The sequence below is a fragment of the Cucurbita moschata genome, unplaced genomic scaffold, assembly GCF_002738365.1.
Source record: "Cucurbita moschata cultivar Rifu unplaced genomic scaffold, Cmos_1.0 Cmo_Scf00063, whole genome shotgun sequence".
NCBI lineage: Eukaryota > Viridiplantae > Streptophyta > Magnoliopsida > Cucurbitales > Cucurbitaceae > Cucurbita > Cucurbita moschata.
Window position 1 is genome coordinate 878,018 of NW_019268579.1, and position 17,498 is coordinate 895,515.

Here is a 17,498-nt window from a genome sequence, read left to right on the forward strand (position 1 = left end):
TCATTATATCACACTATCTTCCAGCTGCAGGAGGATGGAAAGAATATGGATATGTCAGAGGGGCCATTTTATCTTCAACATAAAAAGGAAAGAAGAAGAATTATTAACTCACCTCACGGTGCTCGAGGCAACAAGGCTTTATGTAACCTTCTTCAATCATCAAATCTGTTCCTGCCAACCTCAAGAACAAACAAGATTTTCAGCGCTGGAATATCAAACCCTTGTTCCCTGAAAAGAAAGTCATTGAAGAATAATAGTCCAGAGAGAGAGAGAGAGAGAGAGAGAGCGGAGGGGGGATTGAAGGAGAAGGCTTTTACAAACTTGATAACTGTCAACTATTCACGCTTCAGATTTTATTGATACCAGTAATATCCAAACCCAAACCCAAACCCTTACACAAAAAAACAGAAGGGAATTTGAAGGTTAACACGAGTCACCGTTGGTAGGCTGTATATAGCTATTTGTTTATACGGCAGTCAAAAACTCAAAAAAAGAGAGAAGGAAAGAAAACCAAAAATTTCAAGCCTAGTCTTCAATAACCGATGCCAAACCGGTTACAATCTTAAGATTTCTAACCCCAACCGATGAGCTTTTCGGCTTAAGCTCTGGAGGCTTCCACTCTTTCACAACGGCAGCATTCTCCACGAATTCGTTATGATCCGTCGATTTCTCAACGTCGTGACTGTGCGATGGATCAATTTGGATGTTTTCAAGAGGATTCTTCGACTCAGGATTAGAACCCAAAATCGCCAAGGATGATGCACGACTATGAGGAGAGAGCCACTTCGCTTTGACATACTCGGCTTTTCTCCATGGCGGAACTGGCATCCCCTTCTTTTTTAAGCTCTGTTTTGCAGCCTCTGATACGATTGATACAATCCTCTGAAGCCGACAAGCCTTGCCGACGAAGATGTAAGGAATAAGTTGGAGGATCGATTTGTAGCTTTTGGTTGACCGCGCAATTTCGAATTCTGATCGGAAGTCGATGTCTATCAATAAGCGTTCTCCTTCGATAATTACGTCAACGTATTCATAATCACCTGGTACATCAGAAAAAACGGATTTCAATCAACTATAATCAGAAACAATCAGAGTTCAGTTGCCTAATGAAATTCAAATTTAAAGAGAAGAATAGACGCGGCCCGGTCCAAGAATCCTAGGTTTTCTCCAGATTAACCAAATTATATAAACTTCAGGAGAAAAAGGAAAATGATGGATGAACCGCTCGAATTCAAATTCAAAAACCTAATATTTTCCCACAATCAACAAGAATAGTAAGTAAGAAATATACCGGCTGGATATGAGGGCGACTTTTCCCAGTGAGATTTGCAGATTGAAGCGTCGTATCCAAGAGCCAGCAATCCATTAGTAACAATCTCCCTTGCTAAGTTGTCTTTACGTTTGCAGACCTTGTTCTTCTCTACGATCCTGGCAGTATCCGCTAATATGTTCCTCTCATGAACGCTCGAACAGGGAATTAAGCTCTGTTCGAATATGAAAATGTTTTTCAAAATGATAGAAACAAGAAACATTTACCATGAAGGGAAAAATAAAAGAATGAAAATCCACAATTCAAACAAAAACAAACAAAAATGATCTGTTGTACCTTCAGAAGTTCCCATGCCTCACCACCGGAAGAAAATTTGGAATCGCCAAAACCACTTTGTGGATCAAATTCCTCGTCGGAGCTGTCCGTATAGTTTCCATTAAAGCAGTTGCAGCGACTGCGGCCGCACCTAGACCCGCTGAATTGTTTCTCATTGTTGTCCTCTAAGAAATTCTGGACCATATTTGCCAAGCATATAGAGCTAGGCTCTAACTCAGAGAATTCGTCGGAGCTTTCCTTGTTGACGCTTAATTCTTCAAAATTGAGTTTCTCTGCGGAATTTCTCAGTACGTTTGGGAACTGTCTCTCAAATAGCCGCTTCAATTTCGACTTCGCGGCCGGCTTCACCAACTCGAAGCGAGCTGCTTCGTCGGTTGTGTCAAAATCGATTGGCTGGATTTTCATTTGAAAAGGCATGTTGAGAGCAACCAGCGACCGGTAATCTCTCTCGAGCGAATTTAAGCACCTCCACAGATAGTCAGATCCCAACAACAATTATCTTCATCATTTTCCAAAATTGAAGCTCGTATTCTTCAATTCCTTCATTTAACTCAGGATTCGAGAACAGAAAATTGTGTTTGCAGAACCAATTAGAAAAACGATGTTATACTAGGAAGACGGGAAATGTGAGTTCCACAGCCTAGAGTTGGATTAGAATCATCACCGACATCTCTGAAGCGTATCTCAATACGGATATCAGGAAATAAAATTGACACAGAAATCCAGAGTTTTGCCCCCAAAACTATATGTACACAGACGAATTTGAGATAAGCTCAAAATCAAAATCCCAATCCCTATGATTATATTGTAGTTCCTTTTCTAGTTTTCTAAACAGAATATGGAATAACTTCAAAACACGGCCAAGTAAAGTCGCTTTCGTTTGCGGAAACCAGATACGGGGAGAGTGCACAGGCCGTATCTGCAACGCAAGCGACCCTCAGAAACTCCATAATTTCCGGCAAGAAATAAAGTTGCGGGCGAGGTACAGCATGGAGGCGGGTAAGAAAAACGTAGAAATGAACTCGGCTTTGAGTACTCTCTCGGCTCTCTTTCAGTGAAGGATGGAAGAGACGCAAGGCGCGTTTGAGGACCTTAAAAAGAGAAACGCGGGGGGTGCTGAGTAGGAAATGTATCCACGTGGGATTTCCGACGTGGCATTAATACGATGTTAATTACTCCAAGGACCACGTGTCGGGCAATCAACCAAATTGCTTCCACGTTATGTTTAGATGACGATGGTATGTGGCAAAAAGGGTGTAAAATTTGAAAATGAGGAGTTTAGCAGCAGGCCCTCACACACGGAGGCGTTCACAACCCCCACATGATCCTGTGGCGTGGGCGAAGGGCAGCCGAAGAAAACCAACCAACCACTCCAGTGAGGTTCTCGTGTCGGTGCGTAATGACGATAATAGCCTCCGTCGTCCAGAGAGAGAGGGCTTAATTATGTCTGAAATGCCGACCAGAAGGCGGAAGGAGGAAGAGGTCATTATCGAGTTCCTTGTGTTTGAATCATAAATAAACAAATAAAATAAAAACTCTAATTTTGTATACGTCCCCACATTATCCATTTCGATTTTTCTTTGTTTTTTAGAATCCAAAAATAAAAGAGAGGAAGGGTGGGTCCCATGTGAGCATCAGGTGATGGGCTTACGAAGGTTGGAAAGGAGTGCATTGGCGTTGGGTATTAGGGTTGGGGCAAGTGAGATGGTTAAACGGCGTCGTATGCACGTCAATGATCTCATATCATGCCATGGATTGCATCAAATAAGTTGTGTGGTTTAATGTAGTTAGTATTTATATAACATTAAAGACGTGTTAGGAGAATATGGCAGTAAATAAGTTGGTAGGAAATAAACCAATAAATAAAAGAAGAATAATAAGCAAAGTATTTGTAATAATTTGGGGTTGCTTTGCTTAGTCAAATAATAGAACCGAATATAAGAAGTTGGTGATGGATGATGGTACCATCACTTCACATCTTTCCTTCAAACCAAAAACCACGTCACACGTGTCCCCCTCTCTCTATTTTCTTCTAAAACCAAACATAGAAAAGTTGGAATTAATTTATCCCAAACCCAAATCCCCATCCCCTACATAACAATGTAACCACTTCCCACTCCCAATTCCATTTGCTTATTTTTCCACAAAACCTGCAAACCAAATTAACTTTAAATCTGAAAAACTATATTTGGACACTTTCAACTATACTTAGAATGAAAGTCAAGTATTTTCTTTTTTTAAGTATTGTTAAATTAATAAAACTTATGCATGTTTCAATCCCTTGCTAATTTTAATACAACTTTTTTAAAAATAGTATCATGAAGATCGAATTTAAGGGCTTCACGAGTACTTCTTCTAGTTTTGTATTTTTTTTCTTTCAATATAACGTATGAAATATATGTCCGGCTACGCTTTGATTTGCTTCCTTAATGATTAAGCAATCCAAAAATGGTAGGTCATCCCTATTGTTTTTGTAAATGTAGTAATTATTATGTGTGTTTGTGTGTATAATGTTGGGATGAAAGTCATCCATTGAACAATAGCTAATCAACATATTTTTGGTCAAGTTTTTGGGTGCTATCTTTTTCTTCATAATTGGTTGGGACTGTTTGAAGATGAAATTTAGACTTCATACCAATTAAATTTATATCTGACCGATCAATTAATTTTTAAAAAACTGAAAACTTATTCGTAGCTAAACTATTGCACTAAAAATTTATTCCATAAAAAATTAAAAGTAGTTCACTAAATTTATAATATAAAAATAAATAAATAAATTTAACCTACCTTTTTACGTCTCTCTATTGGCTTGTAATTAAAGAGGGAAAAAAAAGAAGCTATAATTCCTAATTTCCCGTGAAGGGTTTGCCTTTTTCCCCACTTTAGGTGTTATTTTTTTGACATTGGATAAAGTAGGGTTAATAGCTTGCCATTCAATTCCAAGGTCCTGTATATATATATATATAATAAGTGAATATTTACGCTACTTTCTCCTAATATAATTAATATTTAAAATCAAATAAAAGATAACTTTCACCGACAACTTTATTGCCTATAATTTACTTATTCATTAAATGATCAAATCCTAATTTTTAACAATTCCGCATAATAACATTCAAATTTCAATTACATGTTACATCAAATTTAAATTAATGAATAAAAAGAAGGTGAAGTCATCATTTTAAAATGGATGGTTTGGGTTTTATTCTATTTTAATGTTTATACTTTACTTAAAAAAAAAAAATTAAACTATACGATAAAAAAATAAAATATTTATTAATCTCTCCTCGACCAATTTTAAAAGAAAGAACTGGATTTAAAGATAGCTGAAAATAATGAAACTGAATTTGAAGAAACAAAAAAGTAAAAATAAAAATTACACCCAAAGGAAGAGATGGAGAAGCACCTAGAAAACGAGATTTATTTAATAATTATTTATCTTTTATATATATATATATTTGTGGGGTCCATCAAGAGATCGAGAACCACGTTTGTAGCCATTTTAAGTGCACTCGTGGTTCGTCTTTTTTGTTTGGGGAACGCATTGGGCCCCACACCTTCCTAGTACGTAACAAGGATGGATTCACATTTTTTGCACAACTGCTCCCATATGATATACTTTATTATCAAATTTACCCCTTATCTTTTTACCGCAAGTCTCTTGGCAAACCCTAATAATCAAAAATATAAATAAATAAATTGTTTTTAAGTTAACTTTCCATTCGAGTGTATGTTTAATAAATATACAAATTTTATTAAAAACGGCGAATAATTTAGATTATACATTAGAACGTCATCTTAACAAAAGGTGTTTAGAATAATAGAAGCAATAAATATGTATTTGTTGATTAAAAAGAATAATTAATGAAAATAGGTTTGATAATGATCAAATTTCAAAACCCAACAGTACACTAATAAATCAAATCAACTTATCAAGAGCTTTTGATTCAATAATAATAAAAAAAAGTTACTGTATTCTTTTCACTGCCACGCCACCACTCTTGATCATGAACATCTTTGAAATTTGATAAAATTCCTTGACTTTAATCACCAACTTTTACTTCACTTTTCTCTCCTTCACTTTAACCTTCCAACAACTTTACTTTAACCTTCCAACAACTTTACTTTAACCTTCCAACTTTGCTTAACTCAGGTTAAATTAAAAAAGAAAAGAAAAGAAAAGAAAATCTTAAAAAATAAAACTTTGGAGGTTAGCTGTTGGAGCCAGGGAAAAGCCCAACCCAAAGTATAGTTTAATATGGGTACCCAGATGGGCCATACTCCACAGGCCCATCGTACGAGAAATGGATAAAGTCAAGGGGTGTTTGTGTAAATATGAAATTTGAAATTTTCGGACTTTAAATTCCCACCAAAACTAAACCGCCAAGACGAGAAAGGAAGGCATTGAAAAAGCAAAAGCGATCCAACAACCGCTCAAAATTCACTCCTCTCATTCCTTCTCTGCTTCCACCATCTCCAGGTCTCCTCTTTCTCTCTTCTTTTCATCTCCACATTTTGTTTCTGTCTTCCATATACTAAACGGGGATTTTACGCTGCTCCAGATGTTTATCTGAATGCTTTCTACCATTTTGCAGGTTCAAAAATGGCGGGAAAAGGCGGCAAGGGGCTTTTAGCCGCAAAGACTCCAGCTGCTAACAAAGATAAGGACAAGGACAAGAAGAAGCCCATCTCTCGGTCCTCCCGTGCTGGTATACAGGTGTTCTTTTGAATTCTTACTCTTGCCTTTTTTTCCTCCAAAATTTGGAAGCAATTGAAACGTCGAAGCATGTTTAATTTTTCCTCATCTGCTGAACATCTATAAATTTCGAATGATTTTGATATTTTACTCGTATAAGGACATTACAACGACTGAGATAAGGTTATGTTTATGTTGCTGTATTTTGCGATCTTTGTTCCTTGAAATTGTTTCTGTGATAGCATTTTTTATTGATACCTAAGAATTTTAACATGGGGCTCTGAAATATTTTTCAGTTCTTGGTTTAGGGTAAGTGTAAGAATATTTTTCAGTTCTTGGTTTAGGGTAAGTGTAAGCTAGTTTTTTATAGGTTGGGCTAACAATTCGCAATTCAAATCCCCATGTAGTTTTATTTTTAAGCTACATGTTGTTGAGATTTGTACAATTATGTTGATGTATCTGCCAATGTGGATCTGTGTTCCTTAAATTTGTACTACAATACAATTTTTTGTTGACAGCTTTGAATTTTAATACGGGTCTCCGAAAATTCTTCTAATTATCTGCTTTTGGAGGGATGTGCAAGCTAGTTTTTGTGGGTTGGGCTGAAAATTCGCAATTCACTTTTTAATCTACTTGTAGTTAAGCTTAGTACGATTATGTTGTACCCTTTTTTATTGACAGCCTTGAACTTTAACATGGGACTCTGAAATCTATTTTAATTTTTTTTTTTTTAGGTGAGAAAGTGCAAGCTAGATTTTTTTTTTTTCTTTTCTTTTTTTGTAGGTTGGGCTGAAAAATTCTGAATTAAAATGCTCTAGTTTTTGAGGAACATGTAGTTAAGATTAGTATAACTAACTATGTTGATGTATCTACACCTTGTGATCTATGTTCTTCGAACTTCGACTGTATTGCCATTTTTTGTTGACAGCTTTGAATTTAACTAGTGTTTTGTAAAAGTTTAGAATTCAAATGCCCATGTACTATGAGTATTGTGATATTTTGTAGTTAACATGTGCTTTGAATTTAACTAGTGTTTTGTAGTTAACATGATTTCATTGACGTTGGTGTCTCTGAGTATTGTGATATTTGTTCGTTTAATCTTTATTCCATGGGGCTCTGAAATGTAATCTTCTGTAAACTATTATTTGTTTTATGCCGAAAGTGTAAGCTAGTGTTTTGTGGGCTGGGCTGAAAATTTACAATTCAAATGCCCTTGTAGTGTTTTATTTGTAAGCTACATTTGGGTTGAGTTCAAATGATTTCACTTAATTTGGGGCCTTGAATCGCACCAGTGTTGGGTCACTTTAACTTATGTAATCTCCGGATTGTGGGGTTCTAGTTCCCAGTGGGACGAATTCACAGGCATCTTAAAACAAGAATATCTGCAAATGGGCGAGTTGGTGCGACTGCTGCAGTGTACCTAGCATCAATTCTGGAGTATCTGACCGCGGAAGTGCTGGAGTTGGCTGGAAATGCGAGCAAGGATCTGAAAGTGAAGAGGATCACTCCAAGACACCTTCAGCTGGCCATTAGAGGAGACGAAGAGCTTGATACCCTGATCAAAGGAACCATTGCTGGAGGTGGTGTGATTCCTCATATTCACAAGTCCCTCATTAACAAAGCCTCCAAGGATTGAGACATTCACTTGTATCACTAAGTAGTTTAGCTTAATCTTCAGACATTTACTACTGGCATCCAAGGATTGACACATTCATTCCTTGCATGCTTTTGTGAAGCCTTGTTATTATTTTCCCTCTTCCTTCTTTTGTGTATTTGGACAAGTATATTTGTTCAGTGTAAGATTGTTATGTTTTGTTGGATAGTTTTTAATTTACCTTACTTTCTACAACTTCATATCTTCATTCTTACTACCCTACTTCAATGCATATTTGAAGTATATATATACTTTTTTATTATTTTTGAATCTTCTCAGCATATCCGTCCCAAAAGAGGATTTTTCATAGAAGATGTCAATTGATTCTTCAAAATAAAATCGAAAAGGACATTGTTATGAATCAAAAAATGGAATATTTCGTAAGCGGGAAAGAATATTTGTGTTGGATAAAGCTAAGAATGAGTTAATTCCATTATTTAAAAGTACAAACCCAAATCAAATGGCATCTTTCCAAAGCCGGGAAGAATATTTGTTTTGTATAAATCCAAGAATTAATACATACAATTCATAATTTTTAGAGCATTATTCTAAATCCATAAATTAAATGGATATAAATATAGTTGTCATTTTTATGGTCCAAAGCTCCAAGCTTGAAATCATCTTATCTTCCATTGCCTGTATAAATACAACCACGCCTTCTTCTCAGCCCAAACTCTCATTTTTCTTGCTTCTTCTCTCTCTACAAAGTTATAAAAACACTTTTTTTTTTTTTTTTGTCTCTGCAAAAAGGAAATGGATGTAAAATTAATTCAAGAAAGGAGGGTCTTTTTGGGGAATTGGGGAAACTTGAGGGGCAACCACAAAAGAAAGTTGAGAAGGAAAACCACTTGTTGTGTTGCAGTGCTCACCGGAGCGGCAGAGAGAGGAGGAAATGAAGGAACGAGAAATCTCAATACGGTTTATACAGATAATTGGTTTGATAAGTTGGCTATTGATCATCTATCTGAGGCAGTACAGGCAACTTCAGGTGATTCATTTTAGTTTCCTTTTAATAAAATGGTAAAATGGAGTTATGGGGTAGGCCATATGTTTGCAGGTTGGAGAAGCAAAAAAAGTGGATATGAAAGCTTGGTGGAAGTGGCAACAATGGCGTCAAGAAATTTGAACCAAATCAAACAAAGAGAGGCCATGATTGAGGCACTTCAAAGGGCGTTTCCAAGGCCAATACTCTCTTTGGTAAACCCTCCTTCATTACCATATTTAATACCCTTTTTGGATCACGTCTAGTTTTTTCATTCTACTCAAAGTGCAGATAAGAACATTGCTGCCACAATCCAAATTCGCCAGAGAATATTTTGCCGCATTCACCACTGTCTTCTTTGCTTGGTTAGTCGGACCCTGCGAGGTAAATTTACCCGAAGCCCCTTTCACTTCGCGTGGGATTCAAGAACATTTTTTTTTTAAAAAACTACTTGATACGCAGGTGAAGGAATCAGAGTTGAATGGAAGAAGAGAGAGGAATGTTGTTCATATCCACAAGTGCAGGTATCTCTGTCTCGTATCAGAGTTGTATAATTATTATTATTATTATTATTATTATGCTTCCTCTAAGCTAAGCCCTCTGTACTTGCAGGTTCTTAGAGCAGACAAACTGTGTTGGAATGTGCATTAATCTATGCAAGTTTCCAACTCAGGATTTCATCAAGGATTCTTTGGGAATGCCAGTGAGCATGATCCCCAGTAAGTCTCCTCACTAAGCTACACAATCACCAAACATTTGCAGCAACCAAAGCAGCGTGTCTTCTTCTTCTTTGCAGATTTTGATGACATGAGCTGTGAGATGAAATTTGGAGAGGACCCACCAGCTTCAATCGAAGATCCAGCGCTCAACCAGCCATGTTACAAACTATGTATACTCTTCTTCTTCTTCTTCTTCTTTACCTTCACGTGGCATGGTAATTCAAAGTTAAAAAAATGAATTCTAACCTACTTCCTTTACTCTTTGGCAGGCAAAAAGAAAGAAAAACACGACACAGACAAACTGAATCAGTTAAAGAAAAGAGACGCAGAAAGCAAGATTTTTGAATCACATCCATTTTAGCTCCTAATTGTTTTTGTTTTCAATGTTTTCACGAGCGCAGGAGAAGCTCCGTTCTTCTTCTTTTTCCTAGATTTACACAACTTCGCAGGAATCTGGGTTTCCTAGTGTGTCCAAACACGAATATGATTAGGCTAATTTGAACCACAAATTACAAGGACAATATTGATGATAACTTCTAATTCTCCTACTTTTAATGACTCATATTTAAGGTCCCTCAAATAAGTGTGTTTAATAAACTATTAAATCTATATAAAAAAAAACATTTAATAAATCTACGTTTTCTGAGCTTAATTTTATATCTATAAATTTCAAGGCCCAAATGAAACAAGCAGACCCCATATTGTAGGGACTTGGGCAGGAATTGTCTTTAGCCCATTGAGCTGCTTCCACAATAACTATACAGATATCAGCTGAGCTAGGTGTAGAAGTAAAGTCCTGCCAACGTTTCCAATCTACAAGGAGCGAAAAAAACTAATGCACTAGTAGTGCTGTAGAACTAGACATGATATTAATTATCACCAAACTAAACTATTCTTGGGTATGAGTCACTCAGAAATCCAAGCCTCGGTGTTCGAAGATGTCAATTAGTGTCATATATCTCACACATCTTCCAAGTTTTAAGGGAGCAGAGCCTGCTGTTCAGAGAATCCAGCAGCCACAATCTGGTGAGCTTGGGGATCCTTCAAACCAGCGATCCCATAGTGGATTTACAACACCATTCAGCCTGTACACAAATTAAGCTGATTCAAAAACGGATCCAGATGGATGAGGGCGGGCGTTGTGTGGAACTTACACAGGCAAAAGTGGGTCTGATTTGGTTTCGATGCAGGGAAGCAAACTGAGAGCACGAAAAAAGATCATTTAAAAATTTGTATTCAACCTCATCAAAATTCTTTCTTCTTTCCCTCATCAAAATTCAATTGCACAGCACCAGAAATGAAAGGGAAAAAGAGTAAGGACTGGTTGACTCACTCTTTGCATACAGATGAGATGTTTCCCATTTTCTCAACTTCCTCCAACTCTTCCTGCATCGAAATTTACATAAAAAATAAAACATTTATAACACAGTTATCAACTCGATCTGAAAGGGTATATCAAAGTAAAAGAGGAGGAATCACGGCTTGTTCCCAGCTCCTTGTTATGTTAGCCAAATTAATGATACAAAGGCTTTAAAGTCGATCTATGGCACGAAGGAAGACTAAAAATAATGAAGAATAGGCTCGTTTGGTTAATTCTAGATCTTCCCCAAATGAAATTAAGTGACAATTTTACCTTCAAGAATGGAAGGTAAGCAAAACGTATACAGCTACCTCAAATAGGCAGCTGCATTCACAATCAAAAACCAATACAAGTACATAGAGGATTTGGAAGCAAAGTTAAAAATACCCTTCTCATGGAGCTATTAGCTGATTTTAGATTCATAGATAGTAGATCGCATATAATATTACTTAAACGGGAAATAAGCGCTTCAAGTCTTAAATTCTGCAATTATTGAACAATTCATCAGATGATTCTGTTGAAACCTCCAAGGAATAGCAAATAAGCCTAATTTCTCTTCTTGAAAAAGAAAAAAGAAAAAAAAAAAACATTGCCTTGCTGTTTTACTTACTTCAGTTTGTTAACATCAAAGGGAAAGCAAACAAGCCTGATTTTTCTTTCTATCGCGGCTTACGGTTTTGCTATTACTGAATCTTTTCCTAGAAAAGGAGCCATAATTTCCTTCGTGGTTTGAAATTTTCATACAAAGATCAAAAACAGGCAAATGCTGGAACTGTTGGAGAAATTAGAGAAAATGCTGGAAACAAACAGCAAATAAGTGAACGTGGGAGAAAAGAGGTGAACACAAAACCTGCAAGTATCTGAGTTCCTGTTCAAGATGCTTGAGCTCCGCGAGAATGCGATGCTTTCCTCGTGAGTCAACGACGGTTCCGACACCAATTGCAGGCTGGGGGACGAGCTGTCCATCGAAAGACGACGCCATTACCATAAACCAAAATGGAGCTCCGCAACGCACTGCTTACACTAACGGCTGAACCATTCTTGGACCTACAAATCTGATCCCACAGACGAGAAAGAAAGTAATTTTGGTCTTCTTCTTGTATGTGGTTTCCGTTTGGGTTCTATAACTTCCCACGCACAACTTTAAGGAATAATAAATTTGAAGTAATTTTATGTGAACTCTCTTGAAATTCTGAACATTATTCTCCCTTTTCTAATTCTTGATCTGAAAAATTAAAATACTGCAAATCAGAAACAAAAATGGGAATGGGCAGATGTATTATTTATTTATTTATTTTTCTAATAATGAGCAAGGGTCTAGAATCTTGGCATAAATGGTTTTTATTAATTTAAAATATACTTTAAAAAAAAAAAATTCAATTTATTTGTTATAAGACAGCATACAAAAAGGCAATTTAAGAAAATAAGTCGTTTTTCTTATACGAAATTTGTGTGAAGCAAACAAGGAAGTAGCGCCACACATTTGCTCGCCTCATTCGATTCTCTCTCAACTGTCCGCCTCACTCTGCTAAGCTGTTGATGCCGTAGCGGTAAGCTCTGCTTTCCCCTTGGTCGCTCCATTGACATTATCGACTCTCTCACCTTAGAGATTCCTTCACGCCTTTGCATGCATGTACGTTAGCGATTCACTTCCACCCAATTTCTGGTCCATACGGGTATACTAGTCGATTTTTGTCGTTGGTTTTCTTGATAAGTTTTGAAACTATCCATCGTTTTTTTTGTCAATTCTCACAATCTTTGCCTATTGGATTGTTTGTGGCTATAAATTATGGCTTCTGCAATGCTAAATGGAGCTGAAAGCCTCAAACTCACCAGAGGATTGGTTCCGAATGGATTGGGTTTTTCGGGTTCGAATCTCCATGGGAAGACTTTACCCAAATTAGGTCTAGTTTCCAGTTTTAGGTGTTCCAAGGTCGTGTCCATGGCGCCCAAGTGTAATCTTTCTGCTTCGCGGCCAGTTTCTCAGCTTAGGTTCATTCAGCACAAGAAAGAGGCCTTCTGGTTCTATAGGTTCCTGTCGATTGTGTACGACCATATCATAAACCCTGGGCATTGGACTGAGGATATGAGGGATGAAGCTCTTGAGCCTGCAGATCTCCACAATAGGAATATGATTGTGGTGGATGTTGGTGGTGGTACTGGTTTTACCACTTTGGGGATAGTGAAGCACGTGGACGCCAAAAATGTAACCATTCTGGACCAATCGCCTCATCAGCTAGCTAAGGCTAAGCAGAAAGAGCCCTTGAAAGACTGCAAAATTATTGAAGGGGATGCTGAGGATCTTCCATTTCGTACTGATTATGCAGATAGATATGTATCTGCTGGAAGGTGAACTGCTGAAACTCTACTATGGGTTTTTTTGTGAATGTTGTTTTGTAATGTGTAACTATGTATGTTGATTTACTGGTTGGAACAGGGGTTTGGAGGATCTTGTTTTGAGTGAACATTCTAAAATAGAAACAAATTAGAATATGAAGTGAGTCATTCCCATTTGAGCAATAACTTGTTTAAAAATTTTGTATGTGGCTGATGGTGGATTGGGGATCAATAAAGCTCAAGTCTAACCGAAGGAATCTGCAATTTAGCCTTTTGATATAAGGAGATTATAGCTGGAGGACAGAGAAGTCGCTTTTAGTACAAGGGCTGCGTGTGTTATATGTTTAACTTTTTATATGCGAGAGAAAAAGGGATGTTGAGAGTTTTAATGGTATCTCTGATCTTGTTTTCTGATATCTCCGCTCAGTATTGAATACTGGCCAGATCCACAGCGTGGCATCAAAGAAGCATACAGGGTTCTCAAACTTGGAGGAAAAGCATGTTTAATTGGTCCAGTGTACCCAACATTTTGGCTGTCTCGCTTCTTTGCAGATGTGTGGATGCTTTTCCCAAAGGAAGAAGAGTATATTCAGTGGTTCACAAATGCTGGATTTAAGGACGTCCAATTGAAAAGGATTGGTCCAAAATGGTACCGAGGAGTTCGTCGCCATGGTCTAATCATGGGATGTTCCGTGACTGGTGTGAAACCTTATTCTGGTGACTCTCCTTTGCAGGTAATTCTTTTCTTCATTTTCAACTTATGCTGTAGGTTGTCGCAAGGCTTCTCATAAAGCATATCTGAATTGCTATTGTGTTATAACCATTGTCAAGAATGACAGGGAGCTGGATGAATTGTTTTTTTACCTATTATGTGGTTTCCATTGTTAAAAAACCCCTCACCAACACACACACACACACACACACACACACAAAACAACAACTGCAACAAAAAGTCAGAAATTCCTTTCCTGACTACCATCTGTCAGGAATTGTGTGCTCGTACAAGTACATTCTTGTACTACTTCTTTGCACTCAATACTTGCTGCTTCCTGAGTAGTTTAAAGAAGGCAATTGAAGAGACCTAGAACGATAATGAAAGGATTTTTCAACTGAGAGAAATAGTTTGTAATAGAGCAATAATATGGTATAAAATTGCTTATTTATTCTTCTGTTTAGACGCTGCAGCTGGTTAATTAAAAGTGTTCTCATCTCAAAGATTCTTAATCAGAATTCTGTGAGTTTTGACACTGAAATTCAGACTTCTGGCTCAAGGAAAATCCAGATGGTTTCCGTTTATTATGATGCTTGAAACTTTAAGTCCTTGACAAATGAGGGTGAGATAGAGATTGAACCTTAGTTTAAGTGCGAACTTACTACCTTCGGTTTGTATTTGACATGTTTGCATATTTTATTTTAATTCCTCCAAATTCATTTCCGTTTACATATTAGAACATGGCTCATGCTACCCCAAGACTTTTTGGGATTCTGCTTTGCACCTTTGCCTGGATCCACCGGAAAAAACCAACCGGTATATTTATGGTTTTCATTTGGGTTCAGTTCTTGGAAATCAAGACTCTTAAATGTGAACACTCAGTCTAGCCACAAACAAATATTGACCTGAACATATGCAAAAACCAAATGCATGGTTATCATATGGAATCAGTTCTTTGAAAACGTGACTTGGAACATGTACACTGAGTCTAACCACAAGAATTATGACTTGGAACATGTACACTCAGTCTACCCACAAACGAGTATTGACCTGAACATATGCAAAAACCAAATGCATGGTTATCATATGGAATCAGTTCTTTGAAAACGTGACTTGGAACATGTACACTGAGTCTAACCACAAGAATTATGAACATGATCATCTGTCTGAAGACTTTGAGAACATAAAATTTGAGTGATGAGATCTTTCACTATGTCATAGTAACCATTGTTGACACAAGTGTTTTGTCTTTGTAAGTTTGTTTTTACTCTAAGATTGGCTTCCCTGAGCGTTAAATGAATTCCTTTGCAGCTTGGTCCCAAGGAAGAGGATGTATCGAAACCTGTAAACCCGTTCGTGTTTCTTGCTCGCTTCCTTCTGGGAGCCATGGCATCTACATACTATGTGCTGGTTCCCATATACATGTGGATCAAAGATCAGATTGTTCCAAAAGGTCAACCAATCTGAGTTCGAAAGAGGGGTTGAAGCTGATATTCTACTCTTGCACATGCAATTTTAGTTTGCAAGTTGTGTAGTACTGTTTGTTTCTTGCTGTTGTCCTTTCTACTTTGACAATAAATTTGAATACCCATCAGAAATGTGTATGATTTTGATTGGAACTTTTGCAGGGATCAGAAAACTTCCTTGGAATCAATTCTTCCAAATTAAAGCTCATAGCGTCATCTTGAGGTCAGAATGACTTCGGGAGCCATCCGAAATAATTCCGACTCAGAGTTCACTTTGGTCTAAAATAATTGTGCAGACATATATTCATGCATACATTTTTGTGTGGATTGTCATTATAAAAATTTGAGGAGGATAGATTAGATAGTAAAGAAACAATTTTAATTTAGTACAGGGAGATCCGAAGACTACGGCACTTATGGGTTGTGTTGAAGTATGGACTGGACACTTTTATAGGGCCGAATTAATTAGTTGACCCCCAGAAATGGATGGGGGTTGGGGGTTATCTCAATTGCATGCAGTTGAGCTTTTATTATTTTATTTTGGTCCAACAAAGGCTGTCAATCTAGAAATTTTCTCATTCAAAGCGGAGAAATTTTTTAGGAGAAAATTGTAGTCTTCTTTAAGCTCGTTTGACTATTCCAAATCTCATTGAACAATCAACAATATTATTCTTTTCTGGCTCACCAACATGTATATAAGACTATGTGGAGTCCCATTGCATTACACCTCCTTGGTTTTCTTCTTCTCGTTTTCGTTTCTGCTAATTGTTCACAACAGCGACCCAACTTGTAATGGCGGTTGAAGCTCTTACTGAAGATCAGATTGCTGATTTCCGGGAAGCCTTCTGTTTAATTGACAAGGATGCGGATGGTGGGTTCATTCTTCTCTCTTCCCCTTTGCTTTCGCTTTTGCTTTTGCTTTTGCTTTTGCTTTTGCCCACCTCCTGTTTGATGTTTTTCCTGAATTAAGCATGATGCTGAAACTTACATTTTATTCATTACACTTTTTTGGTTCTGCGAAAGGAGGATATACTTGAGGATGGATGTTCTGTTTTTAATCAGTACTGGGTTGTAATAATCTCAACTTTTACAAGTCAAAATTAGATTTAAAGATTCTTTGTGAGAAAGAAGTAGTTATATTTTTGAGTTTAGAAAGAGTGAAGGCTTATAGTGATTGTTAAAATATGTTGGTGGGGATATTTGCAGGATTCATCACTGTGGAGGAGCTAGCGGCAGTGATTCAGTCATTGGATGGACATCCCACCAAGAATGAAATTAGAGATATGATATGCGAAGTGGATGTGGACGCTAATGGGACGATAGATTTTGATGAGTTCCTGAATGTGATGGCAAGGAAAGTGAAGGTAAAAAAAAGAAGAAAAAAAAAAAAGAAAAGGAAAACGCAAAGGGTAGAAATGAATTGTGATAGGGATTTTAGTGTGCATGGAGGCTGAGGAGGAGTTGGGTTTTGCAGGGCAATGTGACGGAGGAGCTAAAAGAGGCCTTCAAAGTGTTTGATAGGGACCAAGATGGTTATATCTCAGCTTTTGAGGTAAGATTTCAATCCATTTCTGTGTGAATACTGAATAGGGTCTGATAATGCTTTAAAATCTCCATTGATTCATTCATTGTGTGAAATTAATTAGCTTAACGTCTTACCGAGAAAGTGAATGTGCAGCTGAGAAATGTAATGATAAATTTGGGAGAGAGATTGACAGATGAGGAGGCTGAACAAATGATTCGAGAGGCGGATTTGGATGGCGATGGCAGAGTGAGTTACGAAGAGTTTGCCAACATTATGACAATCACTTGATCCCATCTCAACATCACTAACAACAATCTTTCATTCATGTTTGTTCATACCATTTGCCCTCACTGTGTACCAATAAAGTTCAATGATAATAATAATTTATTATCGTCTTATTTTTTTTATGACTTCTAGCTTCAATTTAAATTTCTATGTTTT

The 17,498-nt window shown here is 37.1% G+C and overlaps 6 protein-coding genes across 7 annotated transcripts; 4 read left to right on the top strand and 2 right to left on the bottom strand.

The window, feature by feature from the left end:
* Positions 1-311: 311 nt before the first annotated feature.
* On the bottom strand, positions 312-2,707 carry LOC111437420. The gene is made up of 3 exons (XM_023075384.1): positions 1,607-2,707; positions 1,292-1,484; positions 312-1,040 (listed from the first exon to the last, which is right to left on the bottom strand). The coding sequence occupies exons 1-3, from the start codon at positions 2,021-2,023 to the stop codon at positions 526-528; spliced, it is 1,125 nt and encodes a 374-aa protein (XP_022931152.1). The 5' UTR covers positions 2,024-2,707; the 3' UTR covers positions 312-525.
* A 3,276-nt stretch (positions 2,708-5,983) lies between these two features.
* Positions 5,984-8,151, top strand: LOC111437256 (histone H2A variant 1). Its single transcript, XM_023075140.1, has 3 exons — positions 5,984-6,086; positions 6,202-6,323; positions 7,642-8,151. The coding sequence occupies exons 2-3, from the start codon at positions 6,210-6,212 to the stop codon at positions 7,936-7,938; spliced, it is 411 nt and encodes a 136-aa protein (XP_022930908.1). The 5' UTR covers positions 5,984-6,086; positions 6,202-6,209; the 3' UTR covers positions 7,939-8,151.
* Positions 8,152-8,706: 555 nt separating this feature from the next.
* On the top strand, positions 8,707-10,178 carry LOC111437410 (beta-carotene isomerase D27, chloroplastic-like). Of its 2 annotated transcripts, none has more exons than XM_023075373.1 (7): positions 8,707-8,944; positions 8,999-9,153; positions 9,230-9,322; positions 9,401-9,462; positions 9,551-9,657; positions 9,735-9,827; positions 9,927-10,178. In XM_023075373.1, exons 1-7 carry the CDS (start codon positions 8,710-8,712, stop codon positions 10,016-10,018), a joined length of 837 nt encoding a protein of 278 aa, XP_022931141.1. In that variant the 5' UTR covers positions 8,707-8,709; the 3' UTR covers positions 10,019-10,178. The 2 variants fall into 2 exon arrangements, with proteins under 2 accessions (XP_022931141.1, XP_022931142.1); XM_023075374.1 differs by having other exon boundaries at positions 9,014-9,153.
* A 160-nt stretch (positions 10,179-10,338) lies between these two features.
* On the bottom strand, positions 10,339-12,184 carry LOC111437412 (guanine nucleotide-binding protein subunit gamma 2-like). The gene is made up of 4 exons (XM_023075377.1): positions 11,868-12,184; positions 10,991-11,043; positions 10,812-10,856; positions 10,339-10,742 (listed from the first exon to the last, which is right to left on the bottom strand). Exons 1-4 carry the CDS (start codon positions 12,003-12,005, stop codon positions 10,658-10,660), a joined length of 321 nt encoding a protein of 106 aa, XP_022931145.1. The 5' UTR covers positions 12,006-12,184; the 3' UTR covers positions 10,339-10,657.
* A 279-nt stretch (positions 12,185-12,463) lies between these two features.
* On the top strand, positions 12,464-15,716 carry LOC111437409 (2-methyl-6-phytyl-1,4-hydroquinone methyltransferase, chloroplastic-like). The gene is made up of 3 exons (XM_023075372.1): positions 12,464-13,366; positions 13,782-14,088; positions 15,378-15,716. Exons 1-3 carry the CDS (start codon positions 12,807-12,809, stop codon positions 15,531-15,533), a joined length of 1,023 nt encoding a protein of 340 aa, XP_022931140.1. The 5' UTR covers positions 12,464-12,806; the 3' UTR covers positions 15,534-15,716.
* Positions 15,717-15,825: 109 nt separating this feature from the next.
* On the top strand, positions 15,826-17,442 carry LOC111437411 (calmodulin-like protein 8). The gene is made up of 4 exons (XM_023075375.1): positions 15,826-16,403; positions 16,739-16,896; positions 17,007-17,084; positions 17,211-17,442. The coding sequence occupies exons 1-4, from the start codon at positions 16,325-16,327 to the stop codon at positions 17,343-17,345; spliced, it is 450 nt and encodes a 149-aa protein (XP_022931143.1). The 5' UTR covers positions 15,826-16,324; the 3' UTR covers positions 17,346-17,442.
* Positions 17,443-17,498: the final 56 nt, after the last annotated feature.